The sequence below is a fragment of the Pezoporus occidentalis genome, unplaced genomic scaffold (assembly GCF_034315485.1).
Source record: "Pezoporus occidentalis ecotype Australia unplaced genomic scaffold, CSIRO_AGI_Poc_V1 ctg11, whole genome shotgun sequence".
Taxonomy (NCBI): domain Eukaryota; kingdom Metazoa; phylum Chordata; class Aves; order Psittaciformes; family Psittacidae; genus Pezoporus; species Pezoporus occidentalis.
The window spans coordinates 9,544,677-9,564,633 of record NW_026912886.1 but is presented as its reverse complement, the minus strand read 5'-3'; the positions used below and the strand labels follow the sequence as shown (position 1 = coordinate 9,564,633).

At 41.8% G+C, this 19,957-nt stretch overlaps 1 protein-coding gene across 4 annotated transcripts in view; it reads left to right on the top strand.

The window, feature by feature from the left end:
- Positions 1–19,957, top strand: part of ARNT2 (aryl hydrocarbon receptor nuclear translocator 2) — a 104,498-nt gene that overhangs the window by 41,399 nt on the left and 43,142 nt on the right. For all 4 annotated transcript variants that reach the window (XM_062630132.1, XM_062630160.1, XM_062630150.1 and 1 more), the window contains one exon: positions 19,799–19,901. In XM_062630132.1, the coding sequence (XP_062486116.1) occupies positions 19,799–19,901 (103 nt within the window). The remainder of the gene's footprint in view (positions 1–19,798; positions 19,902–19,957) is intronic.

The following is a 19,957-nucleotide window of genomic DNA, read 5'->3' as shown; positions in this document are numbered from 1 at the left end:
CCTGCACACTGTTTACAGCTTCCATGTCAAAACAGTGCCAAATTCATGATTTCCTGTGGTTTAAATGTGATGTGGTTTTGGCAGAGCTTTCGTATATTCAAATTGGAAACTCAAAGGAAAATTCTGTGGTGAAAATCCAGATGGATTAAAACCAAGTGAACAGTTAGGGGAACCTGTGCAGAGCAAAACAGCTGAGTTTCATACCACAAGACTCGCAAAAGAGCACAACCTCTGTTTTTATTATGTAGCATGTAATACATTTTAATGTATATGCCATCTTTCTCCAAGTAGCCTCAGTGAACAGTCACGTTTTGACTTCCAAAAGTGCTCAGTTATGGGGCTTAACCTGCTCAAACTAGGGCAGGACTAGACAATACAGAGCACTTTTTTAAAAACCAACTCTGTGTTTTTTCCAGTTTTAACTGTGTGTTTTTCTTTTACACTGAATTCATCTATAGCCAGTGGAAAGAGAAGTTCAAATAATAGTATTTATAATGCTAATTTTTTTCACTGCCTGAGTCTTTTGGAGTTGTCAGATTGACACAGAAAGCCTGTACCTGTGCTGTATATGGGCAGCTGAATGTTTTTCCAGCCTATTTAGAGCCAGTGTAGCCTGCTTAGCTGCACTCTTTAAGGTTCGGAGACAGGCTGGATGTAGAAAGGTGCTTTTAAGGGACTGGAGAGTGTGTGTAGTTACAACTGTTCCAAGCAAGTACTAGTAAGAACAGTGTGTAATTGCTCCTAACTATATGGAGCACATTGTGCGAGTTTTCTTTTGCAAAGTTGGTATGGTTACATATACAGTGCCGCTTTTTGGCCAGCTGAACATTTCACAAGCTATAAACCAAATAAGTCTGCTTCTGAATCAAGCATAGACATATTTGTATGTACATCATCTCTCATCAGATCATCATAGACCAGATTTTTAAGAGGTCTGCTGCAGTTTTCTAGCTTTTAAATAAATGTAGTGTAAAGCAAGTGGCATCGTAATATAGGTCCTAGTTTTTGAGTAGTTTTGGTTTAGAGCTCATAGAATCATAGACTCATTTAGGTTGGAAAAGACCTTTAAGAATATCAAGTCTAGCAGTTAACCCAGCACTGCCAAGTCCAGCACTAAACCATGTCCCTAAGTGCCACATGATGTGACCAGTGAAGTGCATTTAGTTAGTATACTAGTAATTTTGTCAGTCTGTAGAGCATGGAATCATAGAATCATAGAATAGTTAGGGTTGGAAAGGGCCTTAAGATCACCTGTTTCCAACCCCCCTGCCACGGGCAGGGACACCTCACACTAAACCATGCCACCCAAGGATCTGTCCAACCTGGCCTTGAACACCGCCAGGGATGAAGCATTCACAACCTCCCTGGGCAACCCATTCCAGTGCCTCACCATCCTAACGGTAAAGAATTTCTTCCTTATATCCAGTCTAACCCTGTTTGAGTTTTAACCCCTTACCCCTTGTCCTGTCACTACAGTCCCTAATGAGTAGTCCATCCCCAGCATCCCTATAGGCCCCCTTCAGATACTGGAAGGCTGCTATGAGGTCTCCACGCAGCCTTCTCTTCTCCAGGCTGAACAGCCCCAACTTCCTCAGCCTGTCTTCATACAGGAGGTGCTCCAGTCCCCTGATCATCCTCGTGGCCTCCTCTGCACTTGTTCCAACAGTTCCATGTCCTTTTTATGTTGAGGACACCAGAACTGCACACAATACTCCAGGTGAGGTCTCACAAGAGCAGAGTAGAGGGGCAGGATCACCTCCTTCGACCTGCTGGTCACGCTCCTTTTGATGCAGCCCAGGATACGGTTGGCTTTCTGGGCTGCAAGTGCACACTGCTGGCTCATGTTCATTTTCTCATCCACCAACACCCCCAAGTCCTTCTCCACAGGGCTGCTCTGAATCTCTTCTCTGCCCAACCTGTAGCTGTGCCTGGGATTGCTCTGACCCAGGTGTGGGGCCTTGCACTTGGCATGGTTAAACTTCATGAGGTTGGCATCAGCCCACCTCACAAGCGTGTCAAGGTCCCTCTGGTTGGCATTCCTTCCCTCCAGGGTATCAACCGAACCACACAGCTTGGTGTCATCGGCAAACTTGCTGAGGGCGCACTCAATCCCACTGTCCATGTCAGTGACAAAGATGTTGAACAAGACCGGTCCCAGCACCGATCCCTGAGGGACACCACTCGTTACTGGTCTCCAGCCGGACATTGAGCCATTGACCACAACTCTTTGTGTGTGGCCATCCAGCCAGTTCTTTATCCACCGAGTGGTCCATCCATCAAATTGATGTCTCTCCAATTTAGAGACAAGGATGTCGTGTGGGACAGTGTCGAACGCTTTGCACAAGTCCAGGTAGATGACATCAACTGCTCTACCCCTGTCCATCAGTTCTGTAGCCCCAGCATAGAAGGCCACCAAATTGGTCAGGCAGGATTTCCCCTTAGTGAAGCCATGCTGGCTGTCACCAAGCACCTTGTTGATTTTCATGTGCCTTAGCATGCCTCCCAGGAGAATCTGCTCCAAGATGTTGCCAGGCACAGAGGTGAGACTGACTGCTCTGTAATTCCCTGGGTCATCCATTTTCTCCCTCTTGAAAATGGGGGTTATATTTCCCTTTTTCCAGTCGTCGGGAACTTCACCTGACTGCCACGATTTCTCAAATATGATGGCCAGCGGCTTCGCAACTTCATTCACCAGCTCCTTCAGGACCCACGGATGGATCTCATCAGGACCCATGGACTTGTGCACATTCAGATTTTTAAGATGGTCTTGAACCAGTTCCTCTCCTACAGTGGGCGCAAGGTCTTCATTCTCACAGTCCCTGCATCTGCCTTCCAGGACTTGGGTGCTGTGGTCAGAGCCTTTGCCAGTGAAGACCGAGGCAAAGAAGTCATTCAGAACCTCAGCCTTCTCCAAATCCTGTGTAGCCAGTTCTCCTGAGAGCTTCCTGAGGGGGCCTACATTCTCCCTAATTTGTCTTTTATTGGCTACATACTTATAGATTCCCTACCTGTTATCTTTCACATCCGTAGCCAAGTTTAATTCTAGCTGGGCCTTAGCTTTCCTAACTTGGTCCCTAGCTTCCTGGACAACATCCCTGTATTATTCCCAGGCCACCTGTCCTTGCTTCCACCTTTTATAAGCCTCTTTTTTCAATTGAATTTTCCTCAGGAGCTCCTTATCCATCCAAGGAGGTTTCCTGGCCCTCCGGAAATGTAGATAAATGTAGCATGTAGATAAAACAGAAAACTCTAGATTTGTTGTATTAAACTTGCATTTCCTTGACCCTGTAAAGTATCATTAAATAAGAGAAGTAGTCTTCTATAAGGAGTGGTCAGTCCAGTGTCAGTGTGCTTATAAACATGCAGCAAGAAGCATCTTGCTCCTTTGAGATGCCTTTTTGGGAGCAAGGTCATTTTAGAGTCTGTTCAACTAGTTACGCTTTCCTTCTTGTAACACAAGCCATATTGAGAGTAGCAGCTTTGTAACAGGTGGGAATGAAATGGAATATTGCAATGAATGTAAATATGGGTGCCTTAGTGACATTTTAAAAAGTCAAGTAGGCAGATGCACTTCATTAAGTCAGTGTTTATCAAGCCATTTGGGCAGCCCCCAAGTCTCTCTTGGCTTCTTGGCTTTCCAAAGTTATGTCTCGTGCAGAACAAAGGGCAATGCAGAGCTTGAAAGAGATGCAAGCTGCAAGCCAGTGAGCTGTGTTTGATATTGAAGTTCCCTGCAGGCTCCAGGAAAAGCCTCATCCTTTAGTGACCTCTGGCTGTTGAGATAGGATCTGCCTGAGGAAGAGAATTGCAAATGAAAGTGTAATGATCTGTTACAATTTTTAATTTTGCTCTCTTTCCCATCTTCTCAGGGTATATTTTCTCAACCCTGTAGCTTCCTCCTTCAGCCCTTGAACTGGGGAAGCAATGACAAAGGACAAACTTCATTTGCTTCGCATTAGATCAGAGCAACATCTTTTGGTTATATTTGCTTTTCCTGTTACAAGCACTCATCATTAGTGCTGCGTTGCTGGGGTTTTCCCAGCACCTCTTAGCAATCCTGCTACCCAGGAAGCTGCTCCAGACCCTGAGGACTTGGGAGGCTGCCACTGCCAAAAAGGGGCACGACAGAGAACAAGCTGGCGGAGAAAGCAGGCTCCCTCTCACATTTCTGCCCCCAGGAATAAGACTGAACTGGAGCTGTGGTTACATGAGCATTTCTTTGGCAATCACACTAGCTTATGCAATCATCACCTCATCTCACCCTCTCCTCATTTGGCATTTACGTGGTACTACAATGAGTCACATCAAGGGGGCTGACCCAGCCAAAAGCTAAGCTAAGTAAAAAGAAGCTTAGGTTTGGTAGAGACAGCTCTTTGGCCCACCTTGTCGCAGGGTTGCTTAAACTCTTGTGGTAGCACCACAGAGAAGCAGGAAGTGAATATTTAGGAGTAAGGAGAGGACAGGACTTAGGAGCAGTAAAAGTATATACCACATTGAAGCGGCTGTTTAACTGTGGCTTGAACCATGTAGTGTGTTTGGGGAGTTAATTGCTGGCTCTATTTTTAACTTCTAGGATATGGGGAAGGATGGATAGTTTATATTCCATTTTATATCCTCAGAGATTTCATTCCCTGGAAATGGAACAATTGTCTGCTTGTTTATTATGCATTAATTGCTAACACATTGTAGCCACAGGAAAGCTGAACTGTGAAGTATATGTATGGTTTGAAATGTTCTGGAAAAGACAGCAGCTAAGACTTGAGAGAAACAAACAGTTCTCCCAAGAAGTCTTGACATGTGTCATAGGCATGAATAACTAGAATGGGGCTAATACTGAGAATAGTAATTTATTTTCCCTCTTTGTTGCCGGAAATCTGCAGATGGGAAAACAACCTCAAATATGGATGAAGACCACATCCCACAGTAGGATCCATTAGCAAAGACCTATTTGCCCTTAGGATGCACTGATGAAACCTGATGGATGTTGGGTTCAGATGCAGGTTCAGGGCTGGAAGGTGTGAAGGGCTGAATGACTCATAGTGTGGTGGAATTCTAATGCAAGTGAGAGCCTCTAAGCAGCTGCAGACAACAAATCTCTAATGGTACAGAGAATGGGCAGGACTTAGATTTAAGTGCAAAGAAAAACAGCTTTTGAAGAACACCTCCACTAGATTTACTTTCAAAAAAATGACTGAACACGTACTGGAGTAAACTGTCCTTCCATTAAAATGCAGTGTTTGAGAACACTTTGTGAGACTGATTTCTATTAATCTAATTCTCCATAAGCAGTTCATGAAAGAGTAGAATGAGGAATATAGGTACCTCTGTACGGTTGCTTGGAAATATTCCAGTGATTCCATGATGTGTCTCAGATACACTTGTCAAGGCTGTGAAGTCCCTGTTCCTGCAGCCAGCATCTCCAGTTGGTGCAAATGGGAAACACCCAAGTTTATTATATTAAGTTCTGAGCTCTGATTGGCACAGCACATAGTAATCCAGCTATAATGTCTCCCTTCAGCTTCACTCAGTTTAGGCAAGGCAGCAAGCAGCATATGTAATCCCATCCGTGGCACAAAGCCGCCTCAGGACATTGAGGTTCAGAAGGAGACCTTGCCAACTGTTTTAGCTGAGCAGTTAAGGGGTACTGAAACTGTGAATCTGTGACTGCAAGAAAATTATGAGAACCAGAACCTTAACTGCTTTCAGTTTCAAGTGATTTAAAAATTACTTAAGTCAATTTACTTGCTAACTGAAGAGATTAATTGAGGTTACTTCTGGACAGAACTTGTATGCCAAGTGTATTCTTGGCATGATATTTTATTGCCATATTTTGTAGGAACAAAAAAGTAGAACTTTATGATGGAAATGGTGACTGACTACAGCACAAGTTCAGCTGATAGGTACTTTTTTTAAAGAAAAGACCTTTGTGTGACAATTCTCTGTGGTTTGTGAATATTATGGAAACATCATTGCATGTTATATAAGCAGACAGCTGGATTGGGGAACCTGTCTCATGGAAATGTCAAATACTACATAGTCTTGCAGTGATGGTTTCGGCGTATGCAGTTTTCTGTCCAACTGCAAAGCTTTGTTACCAAGCACAGGTTGTAGAAACAGCCACAAAATTTTCTGTAAAAATGAGAAAAATTATATTCAACTCAGAAGAGGGCAGTGCCAGAGACCAGTGGAGAAGCATCCCACAACACTTCACAGACGGGAAGTGCTCAACAAACGGTAAATAACCATGTGAAAGAAGATTAGGAATAACTTCACAACAGATACTCGTCCTGAAAATCAGCACAGGATTTCTTTTTGTGCAGTGAGCTCTCTTATACTTCCATGTCAGTTTTCCAAATCTAAATTATGCATGGTTTTTCTTGAAAGGAGGTTCTTCTCATACAGCCAGCCAGCCACATGAGTGCAAATGATCAGTTTTCAACTCTCCCTTCAGTGACTGATTTAGGACTCCAGCTGATACGGAGAAGAGCTGGGTGAGACTGCTGTTTGGCTTCATGAGCAAAATCCTCTGAAGAAATTGGAATACTAACTTGAGGCATGAGCAGAAACTCAGTCCTGGCAAATATAATCCTGTTATGCCTTAAAATCAACATCAGTAACTGTAAAACTTGTGTCTGATGAAAAAGTAGTATGTTATCAAAACAGTTAATGCAATGACTTCTGCACTGTATTGGTAAACCAGGGAGGTACTCTCATCCAGTTAGAAGTTGTATCAGCCTATTTATAAGAAAAAAAAAAAGGGGGGAGGGGCTAAAAATGTCTATTTTGGGTACTGGTGCCAAAAATTTTATATCAAAAATATATTATCAGATGCTCTGTGTTCCTGCGTCTTTTGTAGAAATTAAGATACATGCCAAAGATGGATGCTTTTCTACCCAGACTTCATAGAATCATAGAATAGTTAGGGTTGGAAAGGACCTTAAGATCATCAAGTTCCAACCTCCCTGCCATTCAGTTTCTCTTCTGTCCCTGCCATGGGCAGGGACACCTCACACTTCTTAACTCTCCTTTTGTTTGGAGAAGTGTGTCCTTGCTGAGACAGTTTACAGAACCAGCAGCTCTGGTAAAGCTCCTTTGGGACTTTGTTCTCTAGCCTTCTTTTCTGAAGAGCACATTTGTAAGAGGCTTTATGTATTGGAAAGGTACTCTGCGTGTAAAGGGCTGTTTTAACTGACAGCACTTGATTTCTTTATTTATTTAATTCTGTTTGTGAATTCTTTTAAGTACATGAACCCTAAAGAACTATCTGACTCTGAAACGTGCCCAGCCCAGCAGCTTAGGAAGGCAGAGTACAGAGAATTAAAACCAGATCTCAGTATTTTAGATTTTAACATTTTAGCACAGGATGATTGGCCTAGTAAGACTGTTAGCCTCTAGGCAGGTAAATGCGAGTTGTATAACTTTTTGTTTATAGGAAGAGTTCATGGCTACTTGTGCTTTTCATGCCAGGATGAAACAGTGGTTCATCATCTGTTTTCACTGAACGTCCAGACTGTAGCATGAAGATGAGCGGGCACCCAGTAAACAGGACACAGCAAAAGAGGGAGGATGGGGAGGAGAGGAAGTTTCCATATACATAAAGTGAGATGTCCTGAAATCTTTTATGTCTCTGCAGGACTGTCTGAAAATTTGTTTTATGGGATTTTCCACCCATGCGCACATGCATACCCACACACACCCCACTTTATTCCTCAGGAGGGTGGAGGCTGGAGACAGCTGTGCCAGGATTGTTGCACCTGCGATGGAAGGGAACAGAGATGTTATTGAAAACAAGCTTTAACACTGAGGTTGCCCTGAAAAGGGGGACAATTCTGTAAATGTGCTGCCGTGTATAGAATATATATGAGTGATTAATGTCAACAGAGCATTTCAAGTTTCTGTCTGGTTTTACTGTAGAAAAATCCAATTTTTTAGCAACATATCTCTTCCTATTTTAAGTGTGAAATCTTGGAAGAGATTTGGCTTGTTGCCGGCAATTACCAAATCACCATGTGATACCTGTTTTTCAGCAACATTCTGTTGTACCGCCAGCATTGCGGTAAGCAAAGGGGATGTTTGAGGTGTAAGACTTTCTGTACACACCAGCCCCATTGCTGTGCCTTTGTTCCAGAGAAAAAAAATCTGCCTGTGTTTTTGCGGACTCATAACAGACAGACAGCCTTTGCACTTGATCAGTGCCAAGCATAGGAATTGTGTTTTTTTCAGCTTTAAGCTGTTCAGTTTGTGGGGTTTTTATGTGTAGGATGAAGGAAGTGAATGTTCTGCTTCCTCTATCCCCATTCTGTTTGCAAGCAAATGAATTAGTGCAGTAGATGCTTAGGAGCAGGAAACAATGAAGCTGTGCCTTTGTGGCACCTATATCTTGGCTTAGAAGTGATGCCCAAAGCCTCCATGTCTTCAGTTTCTCTTCTGTCATCAGCTGCTTTGATCAAGCACAGTTTGCCAACTTCATGTGACAAAATAGAAAGCTTAAGTGGGTGAGTGAAAGCCATCTGAATTTGAATGTGCTGGGCTCTCAGGAAGGAAAACAAGGGAAGTTTTAAATTCTGTACATTCAGTGACACATATGAGACTTAATGTTTCCTTTGCAAGTGGATCGCCATGTTTTTCAATTGAAGTGAATGAAACAAATCATTCCTTCAGTTGTGGCTGTGTGACCAGTGGCTGTGGTCCCATGACCTTACGGGGTGATGCAGAGGGTACAGTCCGGCTTTTTGTTTTGTACCTGTAAGGAAGAGGACCTTAAAGCCTTGGAGCACCATTCCTGCCCTTTGACACACTGGACAATATCACAAAAATAAGAAAAACCCAGTCTGCTCTCAAAAAATAGGTACTTCCAAATGATCACACTTTAAATGTATGGTACATTTAATCTCTCTAACTGATTCCAAGAAAATTTTGTTTTGCTTTGGTCTCTAGGGCTGGTTTTGGGGGGAAAAACATCCCCTATGTTGGGATAAGCCCAACTCCTACACAGGCAGACTGAGCCAGTGGTCTGTCTCCCCACTGCTGAGACAGTCTGTTTGGGTGGATAGTACTGGAAGGAACACTAGTGATAATAAGTTGCCTTTTTTTAATTATAATGGTGTTTTTAAAATGTCAGTACATGTTTTTACCAAAATAAGGAAGCAACTTTAGCTTAGTACTTTGAGAAAGACTTATTACACCTGGTTAACATAGGGAATGCTTTTAGGGTGAATTTTCAAGTGCTTGCGCATGCATGTGCAAGTATATTTTGTGGTTGTTATTTCTCTTCAGTCTTCACCTAGAGTTTTCTCACTTGGAAACTGCCATGTACTTAGGTCTGTTATCACAGATGTTTGACTGGATCATTTTCAGTTGCTGTGTTTCAAGTATGGTGGGGTTTTCTTGATGTTCAATATTTATTCAACCTGCTGTGTTTTGTTAAACATGGTGACAGTGAAATATATGGAGTGAAGTGATTTTCTTGATATTTAAAAAATACTACCTTTTCCACAAATACCTGACCAACTTCTTTGGTTAACACATTACCAGTAAAGCAGTTCGATCCTGCCTCTTGGAGCCTTTGCCACTGGCCCTGCTTGCAACCCTCTGTAAATCTCAGGTGCTTTGCTACTTTGATGGGAACTCCGCAGGTACTGGGAGGGTGCAGTATTAGCCTTAACATCTGTGCTGTGGAGAACTAGCTTATTTTAAATGAACTAAACTATGAAAGCAGCCAGAGAACGTACTTGGGCTTTTTGTTCTCCTCCCTCTCTCTTGCTTTTTCTGTGTTTAAATTTAATTCTGTCCCCAGCAAAATATCTCACAAGGTCATATTGCAGTCATTATTTCCTCTAATGGACTGTTCCATGGTGTGTCACCAGCTCATGTGGAGCAGACCACAGCCAAATTTAAGAACCAGATCATGCCAGTATTTACTAATAAAGCATATATCCCAGTTATTTGAGTTTGATAATGAAGTACAAGTAATACAGAATGCTAGGAGCTGAAGCTTTCTTGGCAGAAGTGAAGTGTTTTTCAGTAAGTCTTCCTGCTGAGCATTCAAGTGAAACAGATAAGTTAATTTAAAAGCTACTTACAGCCTTTATGTATTGATTTATTATGCAGTTGTGAATGGTAAAAGAATAAATTACATATTTCGGAGTTATTTTGGATGACTGTCCTGTCATGGGAGTCTCTACTGCTGGTGCTTTGGAGTAACTGTTTCTGGGGTTTTCCATGCTTTTTTCTAATTACAGAAAGTCTGCTCTGTCTTTTCAGGAGCTCTTTGAATCTTGGATCACTGGCAGGCCTTAGTATGATCACTTTCCCCAGCTCAGGCTTTCCTTCAGATACACCTGATGATTGTAACAGAAATGCTACCCCAACTGTCTAGCTCATGGAACCATGAACTTGGTGATCCTCGTCTAGTGACTGATCCTGAAAGTACCCGGGGAGATCAGGAAGTGGCTGAGTCAGGACTTACACAAACCTATAGCAACATGAAGCTTCTGCTGCTGAAGTTTAAATGGACATTGCAAGATTGAAAAAAGAGAGAAGCGTTGTCCCACTTTACAGATAGGGAACTGGAAATGGAGATAGATGCTGTTGTATTTATGTCTAGGGAAAGCTTACACATCGTGTATGGGCTTCTATAAGCTATTTTATTTAGCATGCTGAATATTTCCCATGCATAAGATAACCATTGTTGAGAGTTCAAAATACATTTAGTCCTTAAAATGTTTTTGGTTTGTGTTATAACTTAACTTTGAACATGTGCTTTGAATTATTTGCTTGGGTTTTTATGTCCAGTTTTTCCAGGCCCATCAGCAGAGAGAGTTGCATGTGATCTGTAACACTATCCCTTCAGATAGTCCCTTAAAATTAACTCAGGAGCAAGGCTCAAAAGCCCACATAGTTTCCTTTTTAATTTAATTATAATGATGCATATTTGTCTAACACTGTAGAGAATTACATGATGCAGACTGGTTAGTCAAACATGAAGACAGGCACAGCAGAAACTTTCTGGCCTCATGAGCTTTTATAAGAACAAGTTGTATTAAGCAAACAGCTGTGTAATGTGAGGGGGTTCTTACTGAAAAACAAGACGGGGTGAGAAAGCTTTTCAGTTCTGTTTCTGTGGGTGAGTGTCTCCAGTTGGTAAGTAGGGGACAGACAGAGATTTAAAAATAGCTACATTTCAATTGCATTACTTCTCTTTTATTTTTATTAACTTTGGTGTTGATTGGATCAACTTTTCATTCTATTGTAAGAATGTCGTAACTTGAATCTAATGCTTATACAACGCCTTTTGCAATTAGATGATGTAAACCTTAACATATTTAGAGAGGTTCAAATAGTCCCCCTGAGAAGCTAGGCTAGTGAGGAGGGTGAGCTTTGATGGTTTGTGTTTATAATCGTAGAATTATAGAATGGTGTGGGTGGAGGGTGCCTCTAAAGCTCATCTATTCCCAACCCCGTGCCATGGGCAGGGACACCTTTCACTAGACCAGGTTGCTCAAAGCCACATCCAGCCTGGCCTTGAGCACTGCCAGGGATGGGACAGCCACAGGTTCTCTGGCCATCTGGTTCCAGTACATCACCAGCCTCACAGGGAAGAGTATCATCCTAGTATCTAATCTAAATCTACCCTCTTTCAATTTAAAGTAATTTCTTTTCCTTATTTTGGCTAATTGTTTACATGAGCTTGGGCCCTGTTTCTAGCTGCATCTGCGCTGCTGGCTGACCACAGGCAAGAGAAATCATTCCTTTGGGCTTCACTGTCCTCATCCTTAAAATAGGAGTAAAGGTGTGGATCTCCTCTGAATGTTGCTTTAATGTCTGACAACAACAAGTACATGCTCGGAGCCAGTCGGTTATTTATTTTGTATATTGATGTATTTGTTTATCAGCATATTAGCGATACTCTGTAATGTAGTGGAGTGTGCAGTTGGGTAGGGATAAGGTGCTGCTTCCTGCTGCATAAGACAAGCACAAGAGAGCAGTGAGGCCCCAGCCTGTGAGAGCTAAAGCAGTCTCATAACATTTGGGTGGAAGACACTGCCAGCTTTGGAGTGAAAGTGGCTGCATTTTATCCCTGCATCCCATAAGCTTCTTGGTTGATACATGCAGTATGACAGCCGGGAAGCCCTCTGTTGTCCTGGAATTTGTTCCAGGCTTCTTGAGGCTGACTGATTTTACAGCTGTGTTGTATTCTCAAGGGATATTATTATACCAGTGTCCCAGGGCTTCGTTCTTCTGGAGAAGTTGGGCCAGGGCACAAAATCCTATGCACAGAGGACAGAGGTATAAGTGTTAGCTTGCTGTACAGCCTTGCTGGTAAGGTGCAGTCTCCCGTGGGGAGATCCTATTGTCTCTGTACGGTCAGACAAGCTGGGAAGCAAGGCTGTGAAGTATGCATGGGGAGACCTTGTTCCCACCCATGGGGCTTCTTCAAAGTCCTACTGACCCACTTTTTGAAAGATTTGATAGGATTCTGATTTTAATATCAGGGAAGGTTTAGATCACATCAATCATCTCCACATGATCAGGAGCACGTTCCCCCTCATCAATGTCCTGAGCTTTTGACTGAAGTTGTCATTGTGGTCCATAAAGGCTGTGGTACCAGCAAAGGGTGACCTGTGCTACCAGACACCTTCCAGTCAGAAATCAGGGGCTCCTGCACCCACAGTCTGGAGAACGGAACCTTTCCACATGTGAATTAAAACTATAGATACATCGCTAACAGCGCAGCTACAATAGTTACTTTGCATGAATCCAAGTATGAAAGAGAAGAGCCTGCTGCCTGTTATGGGCCCATCTGCTCTGCATCATCATGAGCCCTGGCAGCAGTCCCATGTGGCGGTGCTGTGTCTGATGCTGGGGAAGGCAAAAGTGTTGGGAGTGTCAGTGCCTGCACGCTGGGGTTATTTGTCAGTGAGCAGGAGGGTTGGTAAATGAGTTAAGCATCACGAGTTAGCCAGTTCTGTAAAAACAACCTCATCAGGCTCATTCTTTCTAGAACTGTACATTCTTCATGGTCTCTTGATGTGTTTTAAATGTTAACTAGAATTGGTGTCCCTTTCGGAGGTTTAAAAGACTGTTAAATGCTCAGCAAATATGAAGTAGTGGTGTTAAAATAAACAACAGGTTGGCAGGCGTTGCTGCACTGTAACCTCCAATGTGAGTAAGAAGCCTTCTGTAAAGTCAGCGATGGTTTTGGGTGCACAGTGTAACTAGTGCCAGTCATGTGGTTCTGCCGTTAGTTTATATGCTAAAGGATGGTGTTAAGCACACCTATGTTTTGAGCATCCAGGCTGTTCTTACTGCTCATGTGTTTGCTTTCCCTTCAATGAGGCGCCAGAAAGATGCAATTTTTTTGTGAGTTTTATTAGGATTGTATTGTTTGGTGCATTTACCCTCCATAGTTTCTGTCCTTGGTGGTGTGATGACGAAGGGATGCTCTGTTTTTAGAGGATACTTGGATGAGCAGCAGCGTATTTGTGTGCAGCTGCTTTTGGTGTCACCAACCCTACAGTAGACACCTTGTCATTATAAGTGGGCAGGGACTTGAGCTTTCAGGACAGGGAGTGTGTATGTGGTAGATGTGTCTATGCTTTTATGAACATTACCTTTTTTAAATAATAAACCCTAGAATGCTGAGAGAAGAGCTGTGTGACCATGAATAATTTTTATGTGTATATTGTTTTATTTGTATGTTGAGAGCTACTTCTGCTTTATGTAAATGTGAGTTCCTAGAAGGAGAGCCTTCAAATACTGTGTTTGCATTGTAGTTTTGGTTCTTCACGTGTTCCTGGATCTTCTGATATTTTAGGGTTTTTTTACATCCACAGGGTGGATGTATATTTGTTGAAATTGCTAGAACTTAAAGCACTTGCTGAGCTGTATTAAACATGAGATGACAATTGTAAAGGTATACATTTTTAATGGTTTTTATGTTCTTTTAATTGTTGAATTCATGCAGAATAACTGCTTTGCTCTGGTATGAGCTTATGAAGAGTAATCTGATACAAATTTATCAAATTAAGGTTGTTTAATGTTCTTATTGAAGACATGTTGTTTATGTGTTCATAATGCATCCACTGTTTTCAAGAGGAGCTCTGGCAGCTGAATACCTCGGTTGGTGTAAAGCTATAGTTGGTGCATATGAATTAACTGATAAATGAAAAATTAAGGAAGAGTTACACTTTGTTTTCTAGAAGTTCACTGTTTATCCCAAGCAGTGACCTGTATCTTATATGTGTACAAACTGTTTTAGCTGAGAACACACATCTTTAAGCTGATCTCTGCCGCTAATTTCTAAGGACTTAATGTACTAATAGAGAGCATCGCCGCAGAAGAAGGCCTTTGTTCTCTGGCCCTTCAGTTTGAGGGCCATCTTACATCTGGAGCTGTGTCCAGAACCATCAGTGCCTTGACCATCACTTTGCTTATATTTTTAATTATTTCCTCTTGTTTTCCTGCATCCCTGTCTTGCTTTTTCCTGTTTCTAATAATAAGATAAAGATGGTTTTAGTTTTCATAAGGATTTTTGGATGCAGTATTCCTGTGTTCTGTTTCTCTTCCATGAGTATCCTGTGGAGTATTTTTGATGAACACAAAATCATCTTTTGTTATCTTGTCCAAACCAAACTTAGTTTATCCTTTATTTTATTTTGCCTGGAAAGAAATATGTAGACAATCTGGTGACTGAGAATAATTCTTAAATACCTCACTTGTTCTTTGTAAGGCAAGACGCTGTCATATACAGCACAAAGCTTGCTCGGCTCCTAAGGTATTGAGGGCAAGGTGGGACTCCATATATTAATGAAGACTGTTTCCTTATCAGGTCCAAGGCTCTGTACAAGGCAGCTGTCCTACTGATGAGTCAGAGGGAAGTAGAAAATTGTATCATGTGCTTTGCCAACAGTATTTTTATGTGCATGAGGCCAAAACAAATTTCTTCAGATCTTTATAAGCAGGCAGTAGTCTTTTGTTGTAAGAGAGGGGTATTTCCATGCTGCAGACTGGGTGCAAATATTGTATGATTGTTTCCAGAGACAGTCATTTCAACTTGAACTGAAATTTTTGCAGAAGAATGCCTCTATGTAACAACCTTTCTTTCTAATTAGATACTGCAGGATTTTTAGGACCTGGAAATCCAGCAGGGAAAGCATTTGTGGTAGAATTAGATGTCGAAGCTTATTTTGAATCTGCCAAAAAAAAAAGAAATAGCAAAGAACTGAGTAACAAAGGACAGACTGTGTTTGATTACCAGGCTATAAACCTTAGCATGCAGTGCTTAAACATGGAGGAACAAATTTTCTAGCAGGCTGGTGCTATTGTGTAAAGATGGATTTGAGCCAAACTCTCAGATTTGAAACCCCAGGAACTTCAGTAGGCTGAGACCAATCTTTGGCTTAGGTTCATCTCAAATGCTGCAAGCACAGCAAAGGTATTGAGCATTCACAGTAGCAACCAGAGATCCAAAAGGGGAAGGTTTGTGCATAATCCAGTCACAATTTACACATGCAAGAGGCATATCAGTGCCAATATGAATATTTGTCCCCTTGATCATTTTGTTTGAGAGCATCTTTGAAAACCTGCTGCAGCATAACACAAAGGGAATGTTTCTGGCATGTATCCTGAGTACTTGAATCTGTTACCTACTAATCTCTTTAGGGGGAAGAGCTTTATATGGCTTCTCTGATTTTACATCAGTAATGAGTCACTTGCAGACTGTCCTCACCTCGGTGGTCCCCTCTGAGAGGCCTTTCTTATAACAACACCTGACATCAGGTTCCTGGGTTGAATGGTGGATTCCTGCTCAGAGGACAACTGGTTTATTGTAGGTTTAAGCAATGCTGCCTGCTGGATGGTGACTCTAGTTGGTAGATTTCCACACATTACCAATTATACCTAGACCAACCGGAGAGATTTATGTGCTGATTTTAATGAGCATTGTGCTCATTTATTTGCTTTCTCTTCAGCACAGTAAACTCTGGCTTCCTCTGAGTTGTGCAGCTGCTGGAAATGGTAATAAGACAGCAGTGTTGGTCACAGCAGCGCTATGTTGGAGATACTCATCCTGCACTTGCTGTATCTGAGGGTTGTGTCTGTAGCTGGAGGGGGGGGAAAGTTTAACATGAAAATGAACTACATGCACTTATCAGTTTATGGGGAAGCTCATAAAGGAATCCAGCTGATGGTGGCACTGGGTTGTTAAAACTGTTCTCCTGAAGAAACTAGAAGAAATGTGCACTATTCAGTTAGCAGAAATTGTCAGAGCATCCTAGAATATTTCCTATTCATAAGAATATAATGGCCAAATTTAACATCACATATACTTTGTGTTTCCTCTGGAGCAACCTAAATGAACGTTTATCACCCACATAGCAGCACCAGCATAAAAGGTACAGGAATATATAGAGATATGACTTTTTTATGTTTCTGCGACAGAGCCATCATCAGAGTATGCAGCCTCCTTGAACTGAGCTGTTTGAATGACACTTGGGTTGTGATTTATGCCAGTTTGCTTGACTGCGATATGCTTCCTGCTCAGGTCCATCTCGTGAGCAGCTGCAGGGAATTGAAGTTGATACTAAAGCAGGTGGAAGTTGATTTGCAATTCCCTGTTGGCAGAAGCAGGGTGGTGTGGGTCCATTCCCTCCTCAGGGTCCAGGTGTGGAATGGTGAGGAGCCTGGGGAGAAAAGTCTGTGACTTTTGTCTTGAGACCAGATGAAACTGTATTGTCACAGCAAAAATAAGTCACGACAAATAACTGTGGTATCACTCCAACTTGTCCTGACTTCACTGTTTTCCATCTCTCTGCACTTCATTAGAATTATCTGGTAAAATCTAAATGCTGTCAGTCTAGGCCTAGAAATGAATATGGGGTTCTTAGCAATTAGCATGAAAATAAGGAGTAATCCTGTATCCAGATTGCCATCATTAAACAGGAGACCTCTCCAAACAGGGAAATCTTTTAGAAGTATGTATGCGATACTGTGGGCAGACACAGTAACTTGCAAGGACTTGGGAGTATTGATGCCAGTCCTTTTCCAAAGGATCACATTTACCTGTGCTGCATGGCCACGTTGGTTACATGCAGTTCTCACACTGGGTTGTTCTCCAGTTTACTCTTCATGATAGGCTCTAGACATCTGGTGATACCAGTATAACTAACTTAAAAGCTGAGTCTTGGGAAATCCCTCTTATGTCAGGGAGTCAGTACACTAACAGGCTTATTTGAGCTAAATGTAAAGCTTTATCCTTAGGCTATTCACCTGTAATTCTTCCTCTTTTTAATAAAATTTGATCATAAGCTTTTAATAATATATGAGAAACAAACTGCTTGTTCTTTACCAAAATCTGCACTGTATTGTTAGAGCTCTAAAAGGTTAACATATGCACGATGGACTATTGAAACAAACTGCTGAGAGCTTTGTCGTAATGTCTGTGTACCAAACATTTCTCTGACTCATACTCCCACAGACCCCCTGCAGTGATTTTGTAAGTCAGAGCAAAATTTAGACTGCTGCTTCTTATCTGGTACATATTTCTAAGACAATGCCAAACAAAAGGCTAAATTTAAAAACTGACTTCTGTTGTCAGGGGTTTCAGGCATGCCAAAGGAACGTGTGTCAGCAGTTTTAGGCTTAGCTGCCACGTAATTGTGAAGCATTATTTTTAGAGGTGCTCCTGGATGATGAAAACTGAGAAATTTCTCTTGGCTGTTGGAGTTCCATTTACTGTCACTGCTTCTTGATTATTTGTGTCACTTCAAGAATTTATACTGGAATGGAAAAAAAAGTGCACAGAAAACAACTCTTTTGTTTACATGACAAAGTTATTGTGTCCAAAGAGAAAAATGCTTTTAATGGTTTCATTTGGCTTTGCATGCTCATATGGACAGCCGTTGGGTCCTGTATGTATATTCTGTCTTTTTTTTGCTACATTGTGAGTCAGTTTGCCTCATCCCTAATGATATTTTGTTTCTCTAAATTGTGTGAGTAGGTATGAGGATGGGAAAACAGATTGTGGCTTTGGCTATAGAAAATTACACAGAGACAGACTGTCTGATGCAGGGAAAGGAAGTGTGTTTGAATCTCAGATCCATCCTACATCATAGGGTCAGTGTAAATGAGCTGGGAAATGTGGTGATATGATTTCTTCCCTGCTCACACCTGAATCATATGTACATAGCCTAGTAATTTGAATAGAAGCATCTTTAGGAATTGTTCCCAGGGTTGCTAACTTCACCTTAGAGACCTAATGACATCTAACCTTCTGTTGACAAGGATGACTTTCCTCCAGTAGTTACCTTGAGAATACCTTAACAGTAAGATGCAGCTGCCTAGTTGCTTCTCTGAAATACTAATCTTTAAACTCTTTGTAGTGATTTTATTCTCATTCATTGATGGAGCTAAATATTTTCTGTTAAAGTTATTCTGAAGTTAATGTTTGGCAGTAGGATTATTTCAGAACTCAATTTTTGGACAGAGATTCTTAAGTAAATCTGGTAAAGGAGACTTGGAATGTATTCTATATGATTTCTTCAAGTATGGTATTTTATGTTGCTGTGAACTTGGCTACTTATATCACAGTAAAGACTTAAGTTTTTAAATAGTTACAGTTATTGAAAGGTACCCACCTTAAACATGTAGGTTTGCTCATGGCTGTGTGTCATCAGCATTGGTGGCTGTCATTTAATTGTCTTTTCCACAGCATTTCTCTTGCCCACTGTCACTTTTGTGGCTGTGTCCAGCCCTGAAGCATTGTGGATCTGGGCCAGTGGTTCATTTCTAGTCTGTTACTAATGTGCAGAATTCTATAGTCATCTGTTAGCAATTGAGCTGTGGATTCAAAAGTCCATTCTGTTAGTTCTTTGGTGATAAACAATAGGATTGTGGGTGATACCCTGTATTCCGCAATCACTGATCTGAACCTGTCTGTAGTAATCACTGCCTTCGTTTTGTCTCAGGAGAATGGAAAGATTCATCTGTGATCTTGTTGCTACCTTTGTTTTTTAATAAAGACCTCCCCAGGCTCGGCACTCCGTCCATACTGTCCTCTCTTGGGATAACTTGGTAGCTGTCATCCCTTTTCAATGCTGTGTCTGTGGTATGAGATTTGAGGTTTGTAGTCATCTTATGCTGATCAGCAGGTTCCAGCCATGGACCCAGATTCACGTTGCTCTGTGGAGAGTCAGATCATCTCGCTGATCCTGAAAATTAACTTTAAAAATATGCTATCATGTCAGTTTTTTGTCACCTCTGAAAAGGTCCCACTACAAGTGCTGTTGTGATGTATCCTGTGTCTCATTATCAAGGAGAAAAGCATGGTCTTATGTGTTCCTCACCGTCACTGTAGCTCTGGATGCATGAGGTGGTGTTATAGCGTTGAGCATTCTGGATCACAAGAGCACATGGAAAGAGGAGCAGCTGTTAGGGGAATAACGCATGTTGCTTTCTTCATACTTCTGGTAAAGAGTGAAGTGAGCAGATCAAGTTGGAAAGCCGTGTTTGCTGTCATTGTCTTCTCTGCCTCCAGGCATTTGACCCTGCTTTGGAAGTTGGTCTTGGGCCAACCAAGAAAAGAGCCATCGCTGTTGTAACTTGGAGTCAGCTTCGCTGAAATCATCTGTTAAGCCAGCACATAAGCAATGTGAGACCAGCATCAAGATTTCTTGTTGGCATTTTTCCGCCTAACTGGACTAATGGTGTTTAGCTTATGAACTTATCATCATATTAGATTTTAGTAAATGGAATTAAATTTATATACTGAATGTCAGTTGCTCTCCATGGCTTTTTTTAGGACGAATCCTGGATTTGAAGACTGGAACAGTAAAGAAGGAAGGTCAGCAGTCCTCAATGAGAATGTGCATGGGATCAAGGCGCTCTTTCATTTGCAGAATGAGGTATGCATTTACCTTGTATTCCTGTGATGGTTTTCATCCCATCTCAGATTAGATTG